The sequence below is a fragment of the Fulmarus glacialis genome, unplaced genomic scaffold, assembly GCF_000690835.1.
Source record: "Fulmarus glacialis isolate BGI_N327 unplaced genomic scaffold, ASM69083v1 scaffold14225, whole genome shotgun sequence".
Lineage (NCBI taxonomy): Eukaryota > Metazoa > Chordata > Aves > Procellariiformes > Procellariidae > Fulmarus > Fulmarus glacialis.
In genome coordinates, this window is record NW_009213766.1 from 39,096 (window position 1) to 55,031 (window position 15,936).

General features: G+C 37.7%; 1 protein-coding gene across 1 annotated transcript in view; it reads right to left on the reverse strand.

The window, feature by feature from the left end:
- Positions 1 to 15,936, reverse strand: part of LOC104077169 (sodium- and chloride-dependent GABA transporter 3) — a gene marked incomplete at its 3' end in the record, with an annotated part of 90,434 nt that overhangs the window by 38,479 nt on the left and 36,019 nt on the right. Inside the window, exon 6 of the mRNA XM_009578301.1 lies at positions 1,597 to 1,731. Coding sequence (XP_009576596.1) covers positions 1,597 to 1,731 — 135 coding nt within the window. The remainder of the gene's footprint in view (positions 1 to 1,596; positions 1,732 to 15,936) is intronic.

Genomic DNA, 15,936 nt, shown 5'->3' on the forward strand with positions numbered 1-15,936 from the left:
GTGTTAACAGGCCTCTCGCATACCGCTGCACAAGTGAAGGAATCAACGTTTAAGCAGCAAGACTACCTCCTACTCATACTAGGTCGGTAGACTTCGCAGGTGGAGGAATCATCGTGGTGTAGTTCAAGAACAGAGTATTCAGTGAACGCTTTTTGTTAAAGCAGTGCGTAACTTCAGTTGTCTGAACCACACGGCAGGGCGAAACACTAGTTAAAACTGGACAAAATAAACAGATGCCATCCATGTTCTTAGATAAGCATACAACAGTCAAATTTCTTGTCTCTGCTAAAATGAGTTAAGGCACATGGGGTTCAGTTGAAATTGGACTGGCTTGCTGTATTTACTACAGTCTGAGTCTATTATGTGTTGCAAGCAAATAACTGGGAGCGTGTCAGAGAATCCTGTTGTTTTTCTCCATTACTGTGCTAATTTCTCAGGTGAACTGACGCCACCTCTAAGCAAGCTAGCTGTTGGAAAACCATAGCACATCACCGACGTTCTAACACCACTTCCACAACTCCTCTTTCACTTCCCATCTATGCTGATGTAGAACGATGGAAACATTGTTGAGTCCAAAAGTGGAAACATAATTAAATTTTCATCTAAAATTGTCAATATTTTAAATTAATCTTTTACTTTCTAGCTGTTTCTTCTGTAGAATTATTGCTTGTTTAAAGTGAACTTTACATGACTCAGTCATTTCAGACACTTCAAGGAAGTAACCTGAAGGGTCCCTTCTATTGTCTTTTGCAAAAAAATACACATTTTCAGTAAGCAGGGGTTAAAAAAACTTATGCTGACACATTTTCAGTGTCAGATTAAAAAGCAGATTAAAAAGCACATTAAAAAAAAAAAATTTGACAAATATTCCCAAACTTCCTTTCTATCTCCATCTCAGGATCCACTTAATATTATAATAGCCTTAGGAGTAACACTGTATAACATCTTCTACATTGCCAAACCAGATAAGTAAAATGCTGTCTGCAACCTGTCAGGTTTTGTAGAGCTTGTGTCATTTTCCCTCTTTGATATCAGACAAATGATATATATTAACTGTTTTATTGTACTCATCTGTCACTGAAAAAAATCAACTTAATCCAGTATTTCCATGTTCAACTCTACTCTGGAAACAATGAAAAAGACACAGTTCCTGGTTTGAGTACTTCATTCCTCCTTGTCTGCATATAGAGACTTCTGCTTCAAAGACATCAATCATCTGAATGATTAATTTCTCTACTAATCTTGACTGAGATTTAGACTTGGAATGAGCAAAGAACCATAAAATGGATAAGTCTTAGTTAAAATTGTTCCCATGGAAACCAGTGGCAATGCGCTTGCCCCTCCATGGCAGAAGCAGCAACTGCAAGTGAGCACTTCTGAAAATTCTGATTTATCAACCAAGGTACTTTTCTACTGAAAGAATAATATATTCCAACACATGTAAGCAGTGATGGCTTTAAAGCCCTATCCACAGTTCCAAATCTCTAACAATAAACAACTATCCAGCAATCATCTGTATTCAAACTTTAAAATCAAGAAACTCTTGCAGTTTTTCCCAGTCAGAGAGGAAAATAAATACATGGACCATAGTCCTACCTGTGGGTCAGACAGTCGAGAAAGGTCAGGGTACAAGTAGAATTTTATCCCTTCCGAAGCACCTGGTAACGTTACTCCACGAATCAGAAGAATCATCAACATGATATAGGGGAACGTGGCTGTTACATATACAACCTAGGAAGAAGCAGCAAACATTAGAAAAATACTTTCTTCCAACCACAACAAAAACACCTCATTTCCACATCCATTTTGCTATTAGATAAAAAACAAATCCTTTCCTGGAGGAAAAGTGCTTTTGATGCCCTTGTTCATGCAGGTGAATTTTGTCCTCCAAACATATTCTCTTCTAAACTATTTATGTCTTGTAGGAAAGGTCAACGCTTCTTATAGAGAGATTGGGAAGTTCTCCTCAGGTATATTATTTATTCTCTTTGTGACAGGTGACCAGACACTATACTATAGTGTACCTGTTCACTATGCATATAGTGTTCCAAACACAGATACAGGGAAATTGACTCATAATAGCAAGTAATTAATTGCATTATATTATATGTATTCTATAACAACAAACGCAATGAATTCTCAGTCACCTAGTAATTACTAAACTGTCATCTCATAAGACTGCTTTGCCTGCATGCCTGTGTTTGAGGAATAAACATTTCATCAAGCCTAAAGGTTAAATGCTATGTATATCTCTTTGCAATTTGCTATAGTACCCTTATCACGCAAAGCACCTTCAAGCAAGATTTCTGAAGTGCTCAAGCCCAGCAATGTCTGTGTTCACATATATGCCCACATTTTTTTCAGAACTCAGTTTGCTCTGATGCAAATGGGGAGCAACTGAGCTTTTCTGGAAACCTGCAGGTTTTCCAAAGGAAAAATTAAACAGAATTGGTCCCATTTTACAATCACAAACCTGAGAGCAGTATATAGCTATTCAAACTTGGAGATGAATTAAATTATAAATTCCAAGTCACTATAAATATTTCCTTTAAATAATAACATACCTTAAACTTCACTCTCCATAATTCTCTATAGCCATTTCTGCCTGTGCAAAGTAGGTATAAAATATTCTAATATGCAATGATACTCTTATACATCTGCCTTGCACAAGTCAAAATTACTTAACAAGCTGCAAGAATGGGGAAAATCATTTGGTAAAAAATGTAACCTGTAGAGCCCTCAAAAATATGCATTTTAAATTCAAAAGTTCATTACCTGTCTCATGGCTGTGTAAATGAAAGAGATACATCAGAGAATGCACCCATGAAAGGATTCTTAAACACATTTTCATGACTAATGAACTGAATTTTAATTTTCAGACAGTGCTGAGTATTCAACCCCAAACATGAAATCATCTCATGTGTGCCTCAGCTAGTACACTCAGAAATAGAGGAACTTAAAATCACATGGCAGATCTTCGAACGCGTCCAGCTGCCCAAGACATATTTAGATACTTCACTCTCACTGACCTTAACAGGAGATAAGCATCTATATATCTTTCAGGTGTCTTGTACCTTTTGAAAATATAAGCCATGATTTTCCCAGGAAATGGAGACCACCATTATATTCCTATAGGTCTCAGAAGCCTGAATTGATGAATTCATACGTCAATAAAATGCAAAATGGAAAGCTTTATTCCAGTGCTTACATTTATTATCATTGACTATTAGTGGAAACGCAAACTGATACGACTGGCTGAGTTCAAATAGACCTTGTCTCAAAGAGACTGCTCTCCACATTTAGGTTTCAAATAAAAATGGACCATCAGTTAATGAGAAGCAAAAAAAAGGAACACACGGAATGGACGTGGTCCTGATCTGAGTGTTATATTGGGTGGAAGGGACAGAGTAGCCAGCAACTGGTTTTCATGTTTCTGTATTTAATTCTTTGCCAGCTATTTTTCTCTACTTCTTTTAAATCAATAGTTGCTTTTAATAGAGGATAGTCAGCAAACATATACATTTGATGGCATGGAAGGTATTGCATCTGAATATCTGTTATAACATTAAAGAATAACATTTCATTGCATCATGCTTCATAACTATACTGGTTCGCAGCCTGCTGTCTTGCGCATCCTGCCACTGCCTTGAAACATTTTACATCAGTAAACAGATTGCAATTTTGTCATTTTTGTAGAGGCAGATTTCTTCCCAGGTTCTTTTGGGTGTATTTCCTCACTCAGCTCCATCAAGGGAGAGCTGAAACCACTCATCTTTATGCCCAAGAGAGGTAAGGTAAAGGTACTCTTGAACAGTAGTCTGCAATCCCGCAGTAGCCATCCAGGCTTGTAGAGCTACACTTCATAGTTTTCTGTTTGCTTTTCTGAATGCCTTCCACAGCCCATCCACACGTCTTAACATTATTGGTTCTAGTACCACAACCTCTAGCATACTTTTTTATCATGAGGATAGTTGTGTCCCAGCTTTAGAGGAATGACAACTTCCTTTCTGGTTACCATGCAGAAAGAGGATATAAATAGAGTGCAACTGGCTCAGTATTTCTGGCAATAAATACTAATACAGATATCCAGAACAACAATGAAAAAGATACCAAGTAAGCACGTGTGGTAAAGATACACCCTTCCTGAGCCAATTGACATTGTTGACAATTTTTCAGTGTTAGTGCCCATACAGCTAATGAGGCTGCTAAAACTGCAAGTTTCTCTTGTACTGCAACAGGTACGTGTATTTTTTCAGAGAGGTGAGAGAAGGCCACCGCTTGTAGGTGGCGTTCAAGTCTCCCAGTACGTTGAGCCACTTAGTTCCACTGCATCCAGTGCATCAGTTGCTCATTTTATCATGCTTCTCGAGAGCTCATGAGGTGAGGGAGGATGGGGCATTTTAGAAATCAAATGCCATTATTAGTATCATCATCACATCAGTAAGCATTAGAAGTTTCCTGAATTGTTTTCTTTTCTTTCAACACATCAAACCTCTCTGAATATAAATGTGAACACAACTGTTTCTAATTACACTGCATCCTGTTTTAATTGACTTTAATTGCTTGGTATGTTAATTTGCATTCCAATGCTCAAAATGCTTTTTTTAAACCCTTGTCAGAGCAATGCCAGTGTTTAAGCAGTTCGAACAAAATAAAAATTTCTGGCATGCTAGTTTTTGCACCAAGTTCTCCTATTACAATATAATTGAAAGACAAATTTACAAAGACATTTAGACATAGAAGTATGTGGAAAGGCACCTACTGGGACCTCTAACAGCTCTTACGCACACCTAGGTGCTTAACTAAAAGTACATTAGGACCAAAGATCCTGAGAATAGATATGCCATGAACTTTAGGTTTTGGAAGTAAGTTAAGTACCAAGTACCGGAACTTTAAATACCAAAACCCTAAAAGACTTAGATATCTCTATCACTCAAGGTTAGTTATAAAGATATCTAGGTATCTAGGCAATGATTTCATGAGTAAGGCACTATAAAGATCTTGAGAACTGAACTAGCTGCCAGTTTGCATTTTTTCATACCTAAGTATCTTTCAAGTGCAAATATGGTGCAGAGGTTCAAATTTGGCTACTGGGACTGTTGAACTTCTTGTCCTAAATGAAAAGGTGCTTTTCTGAACAGTCTGGCCACCTCATGCCGAAGAGATTCAAGTGAAGGTGACTTGGCTTGTAAGAAAATGTAGAAGAAATACATAATAAATCTGTTGAGAATAAGGAAGAAGCCCTGCATGCAATGAATTGAGCCACACACCCACAGAAATCTAAAAGCCTAAAAATATATTTCTCTGGCTACAGCTACTACAGAACACACCAGCCTGATACTTGCACCCTACCTCACAGCAGCTTCTTAGTAGGGCAAGTCATGAATAGGAAGTAGTGAACTTTAATCCTTTACTTGGCTCTTGCTGAGAACATAACTAAACTAGAATTCAATTAACAAAATATAACTTTCTGAGGCTAGGAAGTTGAGGGAATTCTGTCCTGCAAGCTTGTTTGCACTATAATGAACCAATTGCATTTTATAAGTTGAACAAAAGTATTTAATTTTACTTGATTCTTCAGAAAATTACTGGCTTGCTAATCCCCGTCCCCTAAAGTCCTCTATTGCTCCATTGGGCTACAAACACAAGTAGTATCAATGCAAGAATTGCCAGCAATTTGCCCAAACTCAGCATTTGAAGAGTTATATGGAAAATAAGACCTGACCTCATGCCTGCTCATCCTTATCTTTCATTTAGTGTTTTCAGCCTATTGGCTAGTCATTTAGCCTATTTATCTAGCAGATGCTGTGATCACAGAAAACTAGAGTGACACCACCCACTTCCTTTGTTAAGAGGAGACTGCTGAACAAGCTTCAGATCTCAGTGACATACAAGGCTTGTCTACACAGGACAAAAAATTATGCCCACACTGCACTACCCTCCTGTGTGGAGAAACAGCTTGGGAACCAAAATTTCACTGCCTGAGTGATGTGACAGGGAAAAGAGTAATTTTTATCCTGCTTTACAGTGTTGATGCCGAAGGTCATATCAGTACGACTAGAGAAACATAATTATCTTACCACTGTCTGGGCAGCTCTGGTGTCTTTGTAGAGACACCCAGGTATTACCAATTTGGGCATGATTTCGATCAAAATTTAAAAAAAAAAAGTTCTACATGCCAGTTACCACAGCCATCCTGGCTCTACTAATACTTCTCCAGTTTCACAAATTCTATCTTCCTAGATGTTAACAGCAGGTGATAACAGTGTAAAAGACTTTCTTTTTCAACCACCATGGTATACTGTGAAATTTTCCATACAGTATTGTTTGGAAAAGAGTCTTTCCTTATATGACACTATAGCATCTACGGACATACAAATGACAACTGAAAAGAGATATTTTCAACATTAATTGGATTTACAAGAAAAATGGTATAAAACAGTATAAAGGAATGACAGCTGATTCACAAGTTTTCAAACAGTATGTCAAAAGGGAGGAAAAAATTTCTAGATCCGCCTACATTTTAAAGCTAAAATTTCATATGCAGAAAAAGAAACTAAATCAAAAACCCAGCAAAATACCAGAGGAGTAGATTTGTATGATGTATGATTGGGATGGTCGGGGGGAGATAGAATCAGCAAAATGGCTGATTTTTCTATTTTCTCTGTGTGTTTTATAGATTTATTCAGCATCATCTGCTATTTGTCTTGTTTGTTTATCCACAGAGGGCAATTTGCTCCAGAATAATCTTGCGAACCGCCCTTAACCAAATTGCTTACAAACTGCAGAATTTCTTCTAAGCTACTAATGAATCATGTGTGAATGCAGACAGTTTCACTTGGAGTGGAAAAAAGTTAAAAAAAACAGGTAAGAAAATTTAATGAGATTTGAGAGCTGAGAAGTAAGTATGAAAGAAGAAAAATTCACTGGGAATGCAAGATGAGCTAGAAAATAGGGGCCAGGAGAGGACACTTAATGAAGGTATGTAAGAATCTTGTTAAATGCACAGTGATCACAGGAAGCAGAAGATTCTACATGACACAATAACAGCAAGAAGGAATAAACACTTCTAATACCACATCACACCGAGGTCATTGGCTGGGACACAGAAAAATCTCTATCTAGCAGAGCTGTGCAAGTCCTCATTTTTATCCATGTGGTGGTGAAGGCAATAAATAAATAAATAAAAGTCTGAGTATAGCTGAAACAGTTTCCTTTACAATGAAATGAAAACTCAAAAGAGTCAATAAAAAAAAATTACATTCTATTCCATTTTATTTTGGCATTCTTTTTACTGAATGGGTGGAGGGGAGATATTTTTCAACTGAAAAATGCTTTAACAAGCCAAAGTCTTCATTTATAAGCTTCATTTCAATATTAAAAAAATAGGTGAAAAATGTTTGTTTCCTATTTTTTTTTAGCAAGAATTATTCTTTACATTGGGTCTGACTTTATGAACTTTTCAGCACTTCCCAAATTTCATTTCAACAACATATTCTGTGTTCAAAACTGCCTACCTGTAGTCAAAAGTTCCAAAAGGAGGGGAAGAAAAACACGGTGGAAGTTTTGACTCAGTGCTGAGGACCCTAGTGCTCTAATAGCCTCTACCAGGACAATCCAGGAATACAGCTAAAATTGGAAAGCAATGAAAAAGTACCAGCAGCAGACAATATCAATGCACTGCAGCAGCTCACATTCCCGGCTGAAGTGAGGGAACAATTCACTTAGATGATGAGCTTTTTCTCCCCATAAATATTCCTTAAGCAGCACCAAGTTTTCTAAATATGTGTTACTTGAAATTATTTCCCAGCTAATTACCACAGCTGGTTTTGTTTCCAGATTGCCCAGGACCATTGAAATCAAGATCTGTCTTATTTCTGCTAAAATTGCTCTTCAAGCTTGTTGGTTATTTTGATGGGGTCTACAGGCCTCCTATTTAATCAAAAAATGTACTGCCTAGATCAAATGCAAAGCTACATTTCCATGTATTTGGGTAAAAATTCCCTAATTTAACAGATACTGCTGCCCCAAAATCTTCATTCATTAGACTACCAAGAGAAACCAAACTGAAATGGTCATGAATATGGCCTGAGAGATTTCAAGGCAAATATCTTGGAACATAGCTGTATCTACACTGCCGAACTGGTGCACTTCACACCACACCTCCAGCAACACCCCAGTCCCTTGGTTATGCCTACTTCTCAACTCGGTGTTTGAATACAATGAGAGGGTGCAAAACTCCCCACGTCTCTTTCAGAAAGAAACCTTGCTATGTGAGTAGAAGGGAGTTTCAGTGATTGTGCAGAGACTGCCCAATCCATACAACTGGAAAACACAGACTGGGAAGTGCTTCTTGGAACAGAATTTCCCCTCCATGTAGACGTAACCAGTAAAGCCCACTCGTGGGGACTGGAATACACAAAAGTGCCTATGTAACGTGTAGAAGCAGTTAATTTTATTACATTATTTAAATCAATTACGTGAGCACCTGCATTTAAGCACTAAATAATGGTAAATGCAGATAACCAGATTCTTTCTTGAACAGACCATATGCATGCACAGCTTAATAATGACCTAATCACCTACAAAGAATGTGCCAACAGCTTCTAAAAAAGTGGGACTGATCATAATAGATAGACTGAATCCTGAAAGAATGTCTTTAAATCACAGTTCCATATATTACAAGAATCCATTCCAGTCTGAATAGGCCTTGGTCAAATTCATAGTAAAATTTGATTCAGGGCATCAAGAGAAAAGACTTACTTTATATAGATTAAGGTTCACAGGAAACTATTTGCATGGTTACCCTAAGTTTACGCAGTCTACAAATTAATGCATAGGTCTATAGTAGTTTTTACACTGCTCTGAAGCGTACAGAAAGATTAGCTAGTGAATCCACACAATGCTAACCTTGCTGGCCTGAACAGGGACACAGCCTGAACTGTGAGACTGTTAGTCATACTGTTTCATCAATGCTACTACATTTTTTGCTGTCATTAAGTGCCAAAGGAGGAGAACGGGAAGACTTACTTCCTAGATGAATACCTACAATAAATACAACTCAGAGAAATCTCAGGAACTCAGTGCAATGACTTGCATCCTCCCAGTGCTGCTGTTCCTCAGTCTCCAAAATTATACTGTCCAAACTCAACATTCATCCTACACTTATCAACTGCCTGAGTGTCCTCAAAGGAGTTATGTTGATAAAAAAAGTAAAGGATGCAACAATTCTAAACCCTAACACGCCTAAGTGTGTGCTATCCATTTGTTAGAAAGTGCACTTGTCACACTGTTAATGTATCATTAATACAATGCAAAAATACAATGCAAAAATTCCAACAGTTGTAAAAACAGTATGCCCAAAATAATTCTGTGAAGCAAGGGGAGGTCTGTAGTGTAATTTTCAAATGCAGAAAGTTGCAGAAAACCTTTAGCAAAATGAGCACTACAATTTGGCAAGCAGATACAGCTCTACCAGTGTAAATACAAAAGAAGCAATCCCATGATAAAATCAGGGTATTATTGTCCCTAGTAGCTATAGTGTGTGGTGGGGATTTTTGTTCTGTTTAAGGGGGGTTGTTTTGTTTTGGGTGGTTTTTTACCCTGAAGAGGCTATTGATTATTTTATCTCCACCATAAATGGGCCAGCCTGGAACTAGAATGGCAAATGAAGTAATGGCATCCTATAACTATGAATATCTAAAAGAATAATGTTAAGTTATTGTTTTGGTTAACATTCAAGTGCACAAAGAGGAAGACCTGTCCCGTGGTTCTGGGCATGGAGAAGAGTATTGATAGGAAGGAAGCAAACTTCAGCATGTTGGCTAAGCTCATTACCGCAAGCAAAAGTGTTTATGTAGAGCTCCCATCAAGTAGGGAATTTGCAGAGCCACAAATATCTCAAAATCAAAAGACTGCTATTTAATCAAGTAAAACTCAACTTTAAAAATCAATCAGGAAGAATTTTAAATATAAATTAGGACTAATTAATCAACTGAAGATTTTTCTCATTTTGAAAAGGTCTTTAAAAAGCTCAAGCTTTTAGAAATCAAAGCTGTTCCTTTTCAGAACCTTCCAGGATTTTCAGACTTCTGAATGCCATATAGTTTGCCTTTATACACAACAAGCGAGATACTGATATTAGTTACATGTATGCACAGAAACCTGAATTGTGCTTAAAAAACGTTTAATATGGGGTGACTATTCCTGATACAGGACAATCTCATTTCTATGAAAATAATTTACAGCGGGTCAGAATTATCCCATACTAGCACCTGAACTTCCAGTTTTGTTACTGAGTTTACACAGGCGGAAATGGGGGACTGATAAGGCGCTAAATGAATTTGATTTCTTAGCTACTCTAGGCATGCCTTCCAGCTCCCACTGAAGGCACCAGTCAGTAGGTTCTGACAGATTCTAAAAATGTTTAATCTGTAAAGCAGATAAAGATGCAAGGGTCAGAACAGGACAGAAGATGATTTTCCTGCCACACAAAAATTTGTAAGATCTTAAATCTGCACTGGAATGAACTCAAAATTTTTGGCCAACTCATTCCTCCGATCCAGAGGATAGTAAAGGTTTGTTTGCCCTCTGACTGCTTGCTGGAGAACATGAAACTGAGTTTTCCAGATGAGTGTTGTCCTCATGTAATTACTAGCTGCTCTGAAGAATGACTAGTTTCAGTGAATCAACGTTTTCCAGTGAAACAGAGCTTTACCAGAATATTCCTTATCATCTCCAGCTTAGATTGCTTGCTTGTCCTGCTTGATTTTCCTCAATTGTCTTTAAAAAAGCCTCAAACAAAAAAAACCAACACACACCCCCCACTCCCAAAGGAACACCACCACTAAGGTGGCATATGCGGTCTGGGAAGTGGATACAATGCTATCTACCAAAAGGATTAGTAGGTGAGGTTTCCTAGCTAGAACTCCTCCTTCTTCAGGTAGCCACAAAAGGTAAAAGATGCCAGTCAGCAAAGATCAATATAGCAATCAGAGTATACTATCTACACAAAGGCCTTGACTGGGAAGGATGTAAGAAGAGAATCAGGCACTGTAGCCAGCATATGAAAAGTCATCAAATAAATGCATGACTGCATTAGAAATTTTAAATAATTGCAAATATTAAAACCATGAAACATCAATACAATAGAAATTAGGAATTTCCCTAGAACTTTGCACCAAAACTAGTCACACGTGAGCCTCTTTTTGATATGTAGTCTATCAATCTTCCAAGCATTCAAGCAGATATGTTAGTGGCCCTCTCTAAATCATTTATCAGTCAATTCTGCAGTTTTCTGAGAGTACCACAGCATTATTTAATCTTGTGCAGTAAGCGCTGGGAAAAAAGTGATTTGTAAACAAGCAGGCAAAAGAGACATCCCTATAGCACACTCATACCTCTTCTTTCTTTTGATAATTTTTGTAATCATGAAACTGTCTTGTGTATTGGACTAGATGACCTTCAAAGGTCCCTTCCAACCAAAACCATTCTATGATTCTATTGGGAGGTTCAGGACCTTTACAGGATAATAAAGAGCTTATCATTTATTATTGAAAAAGGTGTGTGTTTGTTTACCCACAGGATGATAGACAAATTTATATCATCCACTGAGGAATATAGGTCCTTATTATCGTGGTGACAGATGTATTCACCATAAAGCATTTGCAATACTGCTTATGTATTAAGTATAATAATTCTAACAGAAATATAATAAATAGCCTTTTCACCTAAACTAACAAGTATCCTTATCATCCAGACCCTAATTCTCCACATTTCCATTCCCTATGGCTACCTCATCTATTATAATGCAGTTAATCACATCTTTATTTTACTTAAAGGCTTATTGCACTGTAACTTCCCTACTAAACAGCCTCTAAACCTAGCCCCTAAATCACCTCAAGGCTGACTTGTAGGACACTGATCTGACAGTGTGCTGCAATTTAATTGTGGTTTTGAGCTGAGTTTCAGTCTGAGAAGAAGAGATGACATGATGCATAGGAAAAATGAGAGGAATCACACAATAAAGACATTGGGCTGGAAGACAGTGTGACTTAAGAGTATTTTACTGCCACAGATTTATTTTTCTATCTCAAGCAAATGCTTTGATCTCTCTGCTCTCCCTTCATCCCTTCAGTTCAACAGAGTTCTCTGACTGTCTGATATGTGGATGTAAAGGCAAGCTCTTTGGGGAACAGAGGCTCTCACTGTGTTCATCCAAGACTTGGTACACTGAGATTCTAACCTCAGTAAGGCACTCCAGGAACAAGTGACATACAAACTAAACCACAAAAATACTTACTGACCTGAACTACAGTTAGTTATCTCAGATAGCAATGAACACATTTTATACCCACAGGAAATAACTCAAAGAAGTTTTTATTACAGTTAATTCTTTGTGTCAGACTGTTATAGCAGTGCCTTACACTTTCTACATATCACACAATATCAAGCTTATACAGGATGTTTTGAGTTTTTTCTTTTCTTCTACAACCACACAAATTTTTCAGTTGCCCAGCAGCAGAAGTGAATAGCAGGTACATGGCAGCCAACTCACTTCTCGGGGATGTGTTTTAGTTACCAGCATAGCACCAGCAGCTGCCTGAAGCTGCCTTTGTTGCTCATGTAGCGATTTATTTCATTAAGCTTTCCCATTCTTAAGACTGAGTTTGGATTCAATCCATGTTAGTTGACACTGGGGTGGTATACAGAATTAAAGTTTGTAAATCTCACAAGAACAGCCTTGTAAACAAAACTTCTACTACAAAGACATCTTTACATTGTAGATAAAGCCAAAAATCTGGCCTATACTGACTGCAGAAACTAAAGAGACTGCCTTCCCACTGGCCTTTGCATAGAGTGCCACGAGGATGGATACCTATAAACTGCTTTGTACATTGCGAAGAATGAGCAAATCTTGAAACTATATAGATTAGCACTAGCTGAGGACAAACCACCTGTGTGAGAATAGGGGATTATATCTATTCTACTTCAGCTGAAGAAATACGAAATTGAAGCATCGCTAAGAGTCAGTGCCATAAACAGATACTAACTCTCATGTTTCTGTATTCGAGTTGAGGGACCAAGGAGATACCTTGTATGCTCTTCCTGAAGAAAAGGTGCAAGTAATATTCCAAATACATAAACTAAGATCCAACAAAAGCAGTATCTATAGCTCTTTCTGTACACACATAAAGAGACTAGGACATGGGCAACCACACAAACATGTTTGTAAAACATACCTTCATAAAACCTCAACAGTTATAAATCAGATACAAGCAGTGTGTCATGCACCTGAAAGAATAATATTTTAGCCCTGACACATGTGCATCAACAATGATCACAGTAAACACAACAACTTATATTGGCTCCCGTTTGATGTTCTTCTGTATGGCATTGTTCAGTGATTATTTTTTTCAGGTGGGGGATAAGACAATTGGTAAGGAAGGGCAGGTTCTGTAAAAGGAGAAATGGAATATGAAGAGGTCATATAGGAACAAATGAGAAACTATTGCATTTCTAAAGCCTTTTTTTAATTGGGTCAGTGTATTTATTTTTGATAATGGGCTAAAAGCGCCTGGTAACCTCAATGGAAAAAATAAACCCGTATGTGTTACTTTTAGCCAATCAATGCATTTCTCCTATAGAAATGCCTCAATGTTAAACTGTGCCTTTCGGCTTCACCTTTAATTTTTCAGCAAACTTCACTGCATTGCCGCTGCAAATATCACAGCTGGCCTTCCACTCTCTGCTCCCACCTTTCATACATTAGGTTGACAGATCAGGTGATTTCTCTGCCCAAAAACTGTCACATCTGCATGTGCCCTGAGCTGTCCTTCAGTGAAACACACTTTTGACTTGCTTGGGCTGTGAACCAGGGCTTAGATCCAGTCTAAGTAAATATTCATATAAAAGTGGATCTCTGCTGTTACAGTGCAGCTAGGAAGCAATGAAATAATGAAGATATGATTCTGATTTAAGTTTACTATTTGATACTTTCCCCAGGTACCAAATAGAAGTTTGGGAAAACCACTGAGAGGCACAAAAGTCTTCTTTTTTAACAAATCCAAGGTGTCCTTAAATGCTCAGTGCACAGGAGAATGAAAAAAAAATATTGCAGTAGCTGTTTTAAAACCTCACACAGAGGAGGCGGATAGCAGGAACTCTGCATGCATCTCATGAATGTTCTACTTTCCCCCTTTGAATACAGAGATCAGTCTTGGACAGAGTGTTAAAGCCTCGCCATGAAGGGCTATTCTTTGTTATTACTTTAGGCTAAAACAAAAGACACTTCAGGAGATACAATCATTGCTGCCTAGTTCCTTTTCCTGGGCACCCACAATGGGCCCCAGTTCTGTTTTTTTTTTTTCTTCCACACATCTTTCTCTTATTTTTTTCTTCTGTCCTTTTACTCTTTCTTTCTGCCTCATTGAATCCATTAAGGCCTTTATATAGCCTGCTATTGAGAAATAAATTTTCTTTGGGACTAGTGACTGAGTCTTAACTGCTGGCAAGCAAGGCTTAACTCCTGATGGGAGAGCAGAGAAAATGATGGGTAAAAGGTATGAAAAGTCCATCTCTGAATTTGGGGTCTTCGAGCACCCCGAATACCTTGCAGTGTCTTGCTGGTAATCAGCTCAAGGAAAAGGAACATCCTAATCCTAGCAGTTTTTCCACCTCTGTCATGGATTAGTCTTGATACACCAAGTGATCTTTCTGCTAATATTTTCAACCAGATCAATACACTCTTTTCAATTATTTTCCTTGGTTTAGGTCCATATGCCAGTCCTTTTTGCAAAATTGTAAATTAGAAGGCACTCTGACATCAACAGAGATGCGCTGCTATGAAAGAGATGTAAGAAATCCAAGGCTTGGAATGAAAGGGAAAAGCCTTCAAATCTTGAAGTTCTGAGTACCTGCTACATAAAATCGAAAACATCTCAACTATCTGAGAACCATATAAATCATTCACAAAATATAAAGAAATATGAGGCGGGGGGAGGAGGGGTGGGCGGGAAGGGTGAAAAATAGTTTACTATTAGTGTGCCCTCTATTGTCTCCAGCCTGGATAATGAAGTTTTCTGGGGAATGAACAGTGAAATATCCATAAATCCCAGTACTGCAAATGCAGGTGGAGAAGGGAGCATGACTATAAAAAGACAGATAAGGGGGGAATGTGTAGAGTTCAATAGCAAGAGATGATATTACACTCAGCCAGCCAGAGCCTGACAGCTTACATTTTGCATTTTAAACTGTTCACACAAATTCTGGGGTTTTACTCAACAGAAAAATGAAAAATAAAAGTACAGTTGCAGTGCCTTTTTTTTTTTTCCTAGTAATGCATAGCGAGGAGTTTGATTTGTTGGAATAAACTCTCAACAGCTCAGATGTCTATTTTGTATTGAACTATCCAGGCCTACCAGAACTGCAGTCTGGGACAGAAGGTCTTCAGAAGCACTATAGAGTGAAAAAACCAGCGCTTTAGACCTTCAGTTAAACTTTGCTAAAATGTAGATGCTAATTAAGTATATTTTAGTACATTTCATTGGCCATCTTATTTATTCATTATAAATGGTCTTACAGTTTTCAGTGATTGTTTCCTGGCCATCGCATTCACAGATTAACAATAATGACAAAACTACTTACCAAGCCATTTTTCTATTATTGTTAATAGGTCTATGTCAAGATGCCCCAGTCAAACAGGCTTTACCTTACTGTTTTCTCTTATCTCTGGTCTTTTAACACATAGAATTAACATAGACTTCCATAAAATTTCTTGAAAATTTACACTTAAATGGCCCTCCACTGTGTTCAACTCAGCAAATCAAACTGATCAGTGGAACTAATTAAGAAGTAAGGAAGAGTGCAGCATTGGGAAGGACAACAGCCATGCAGTTACAAAATCAATTTCACAAAGTCCAGCTTAAGACCTATATA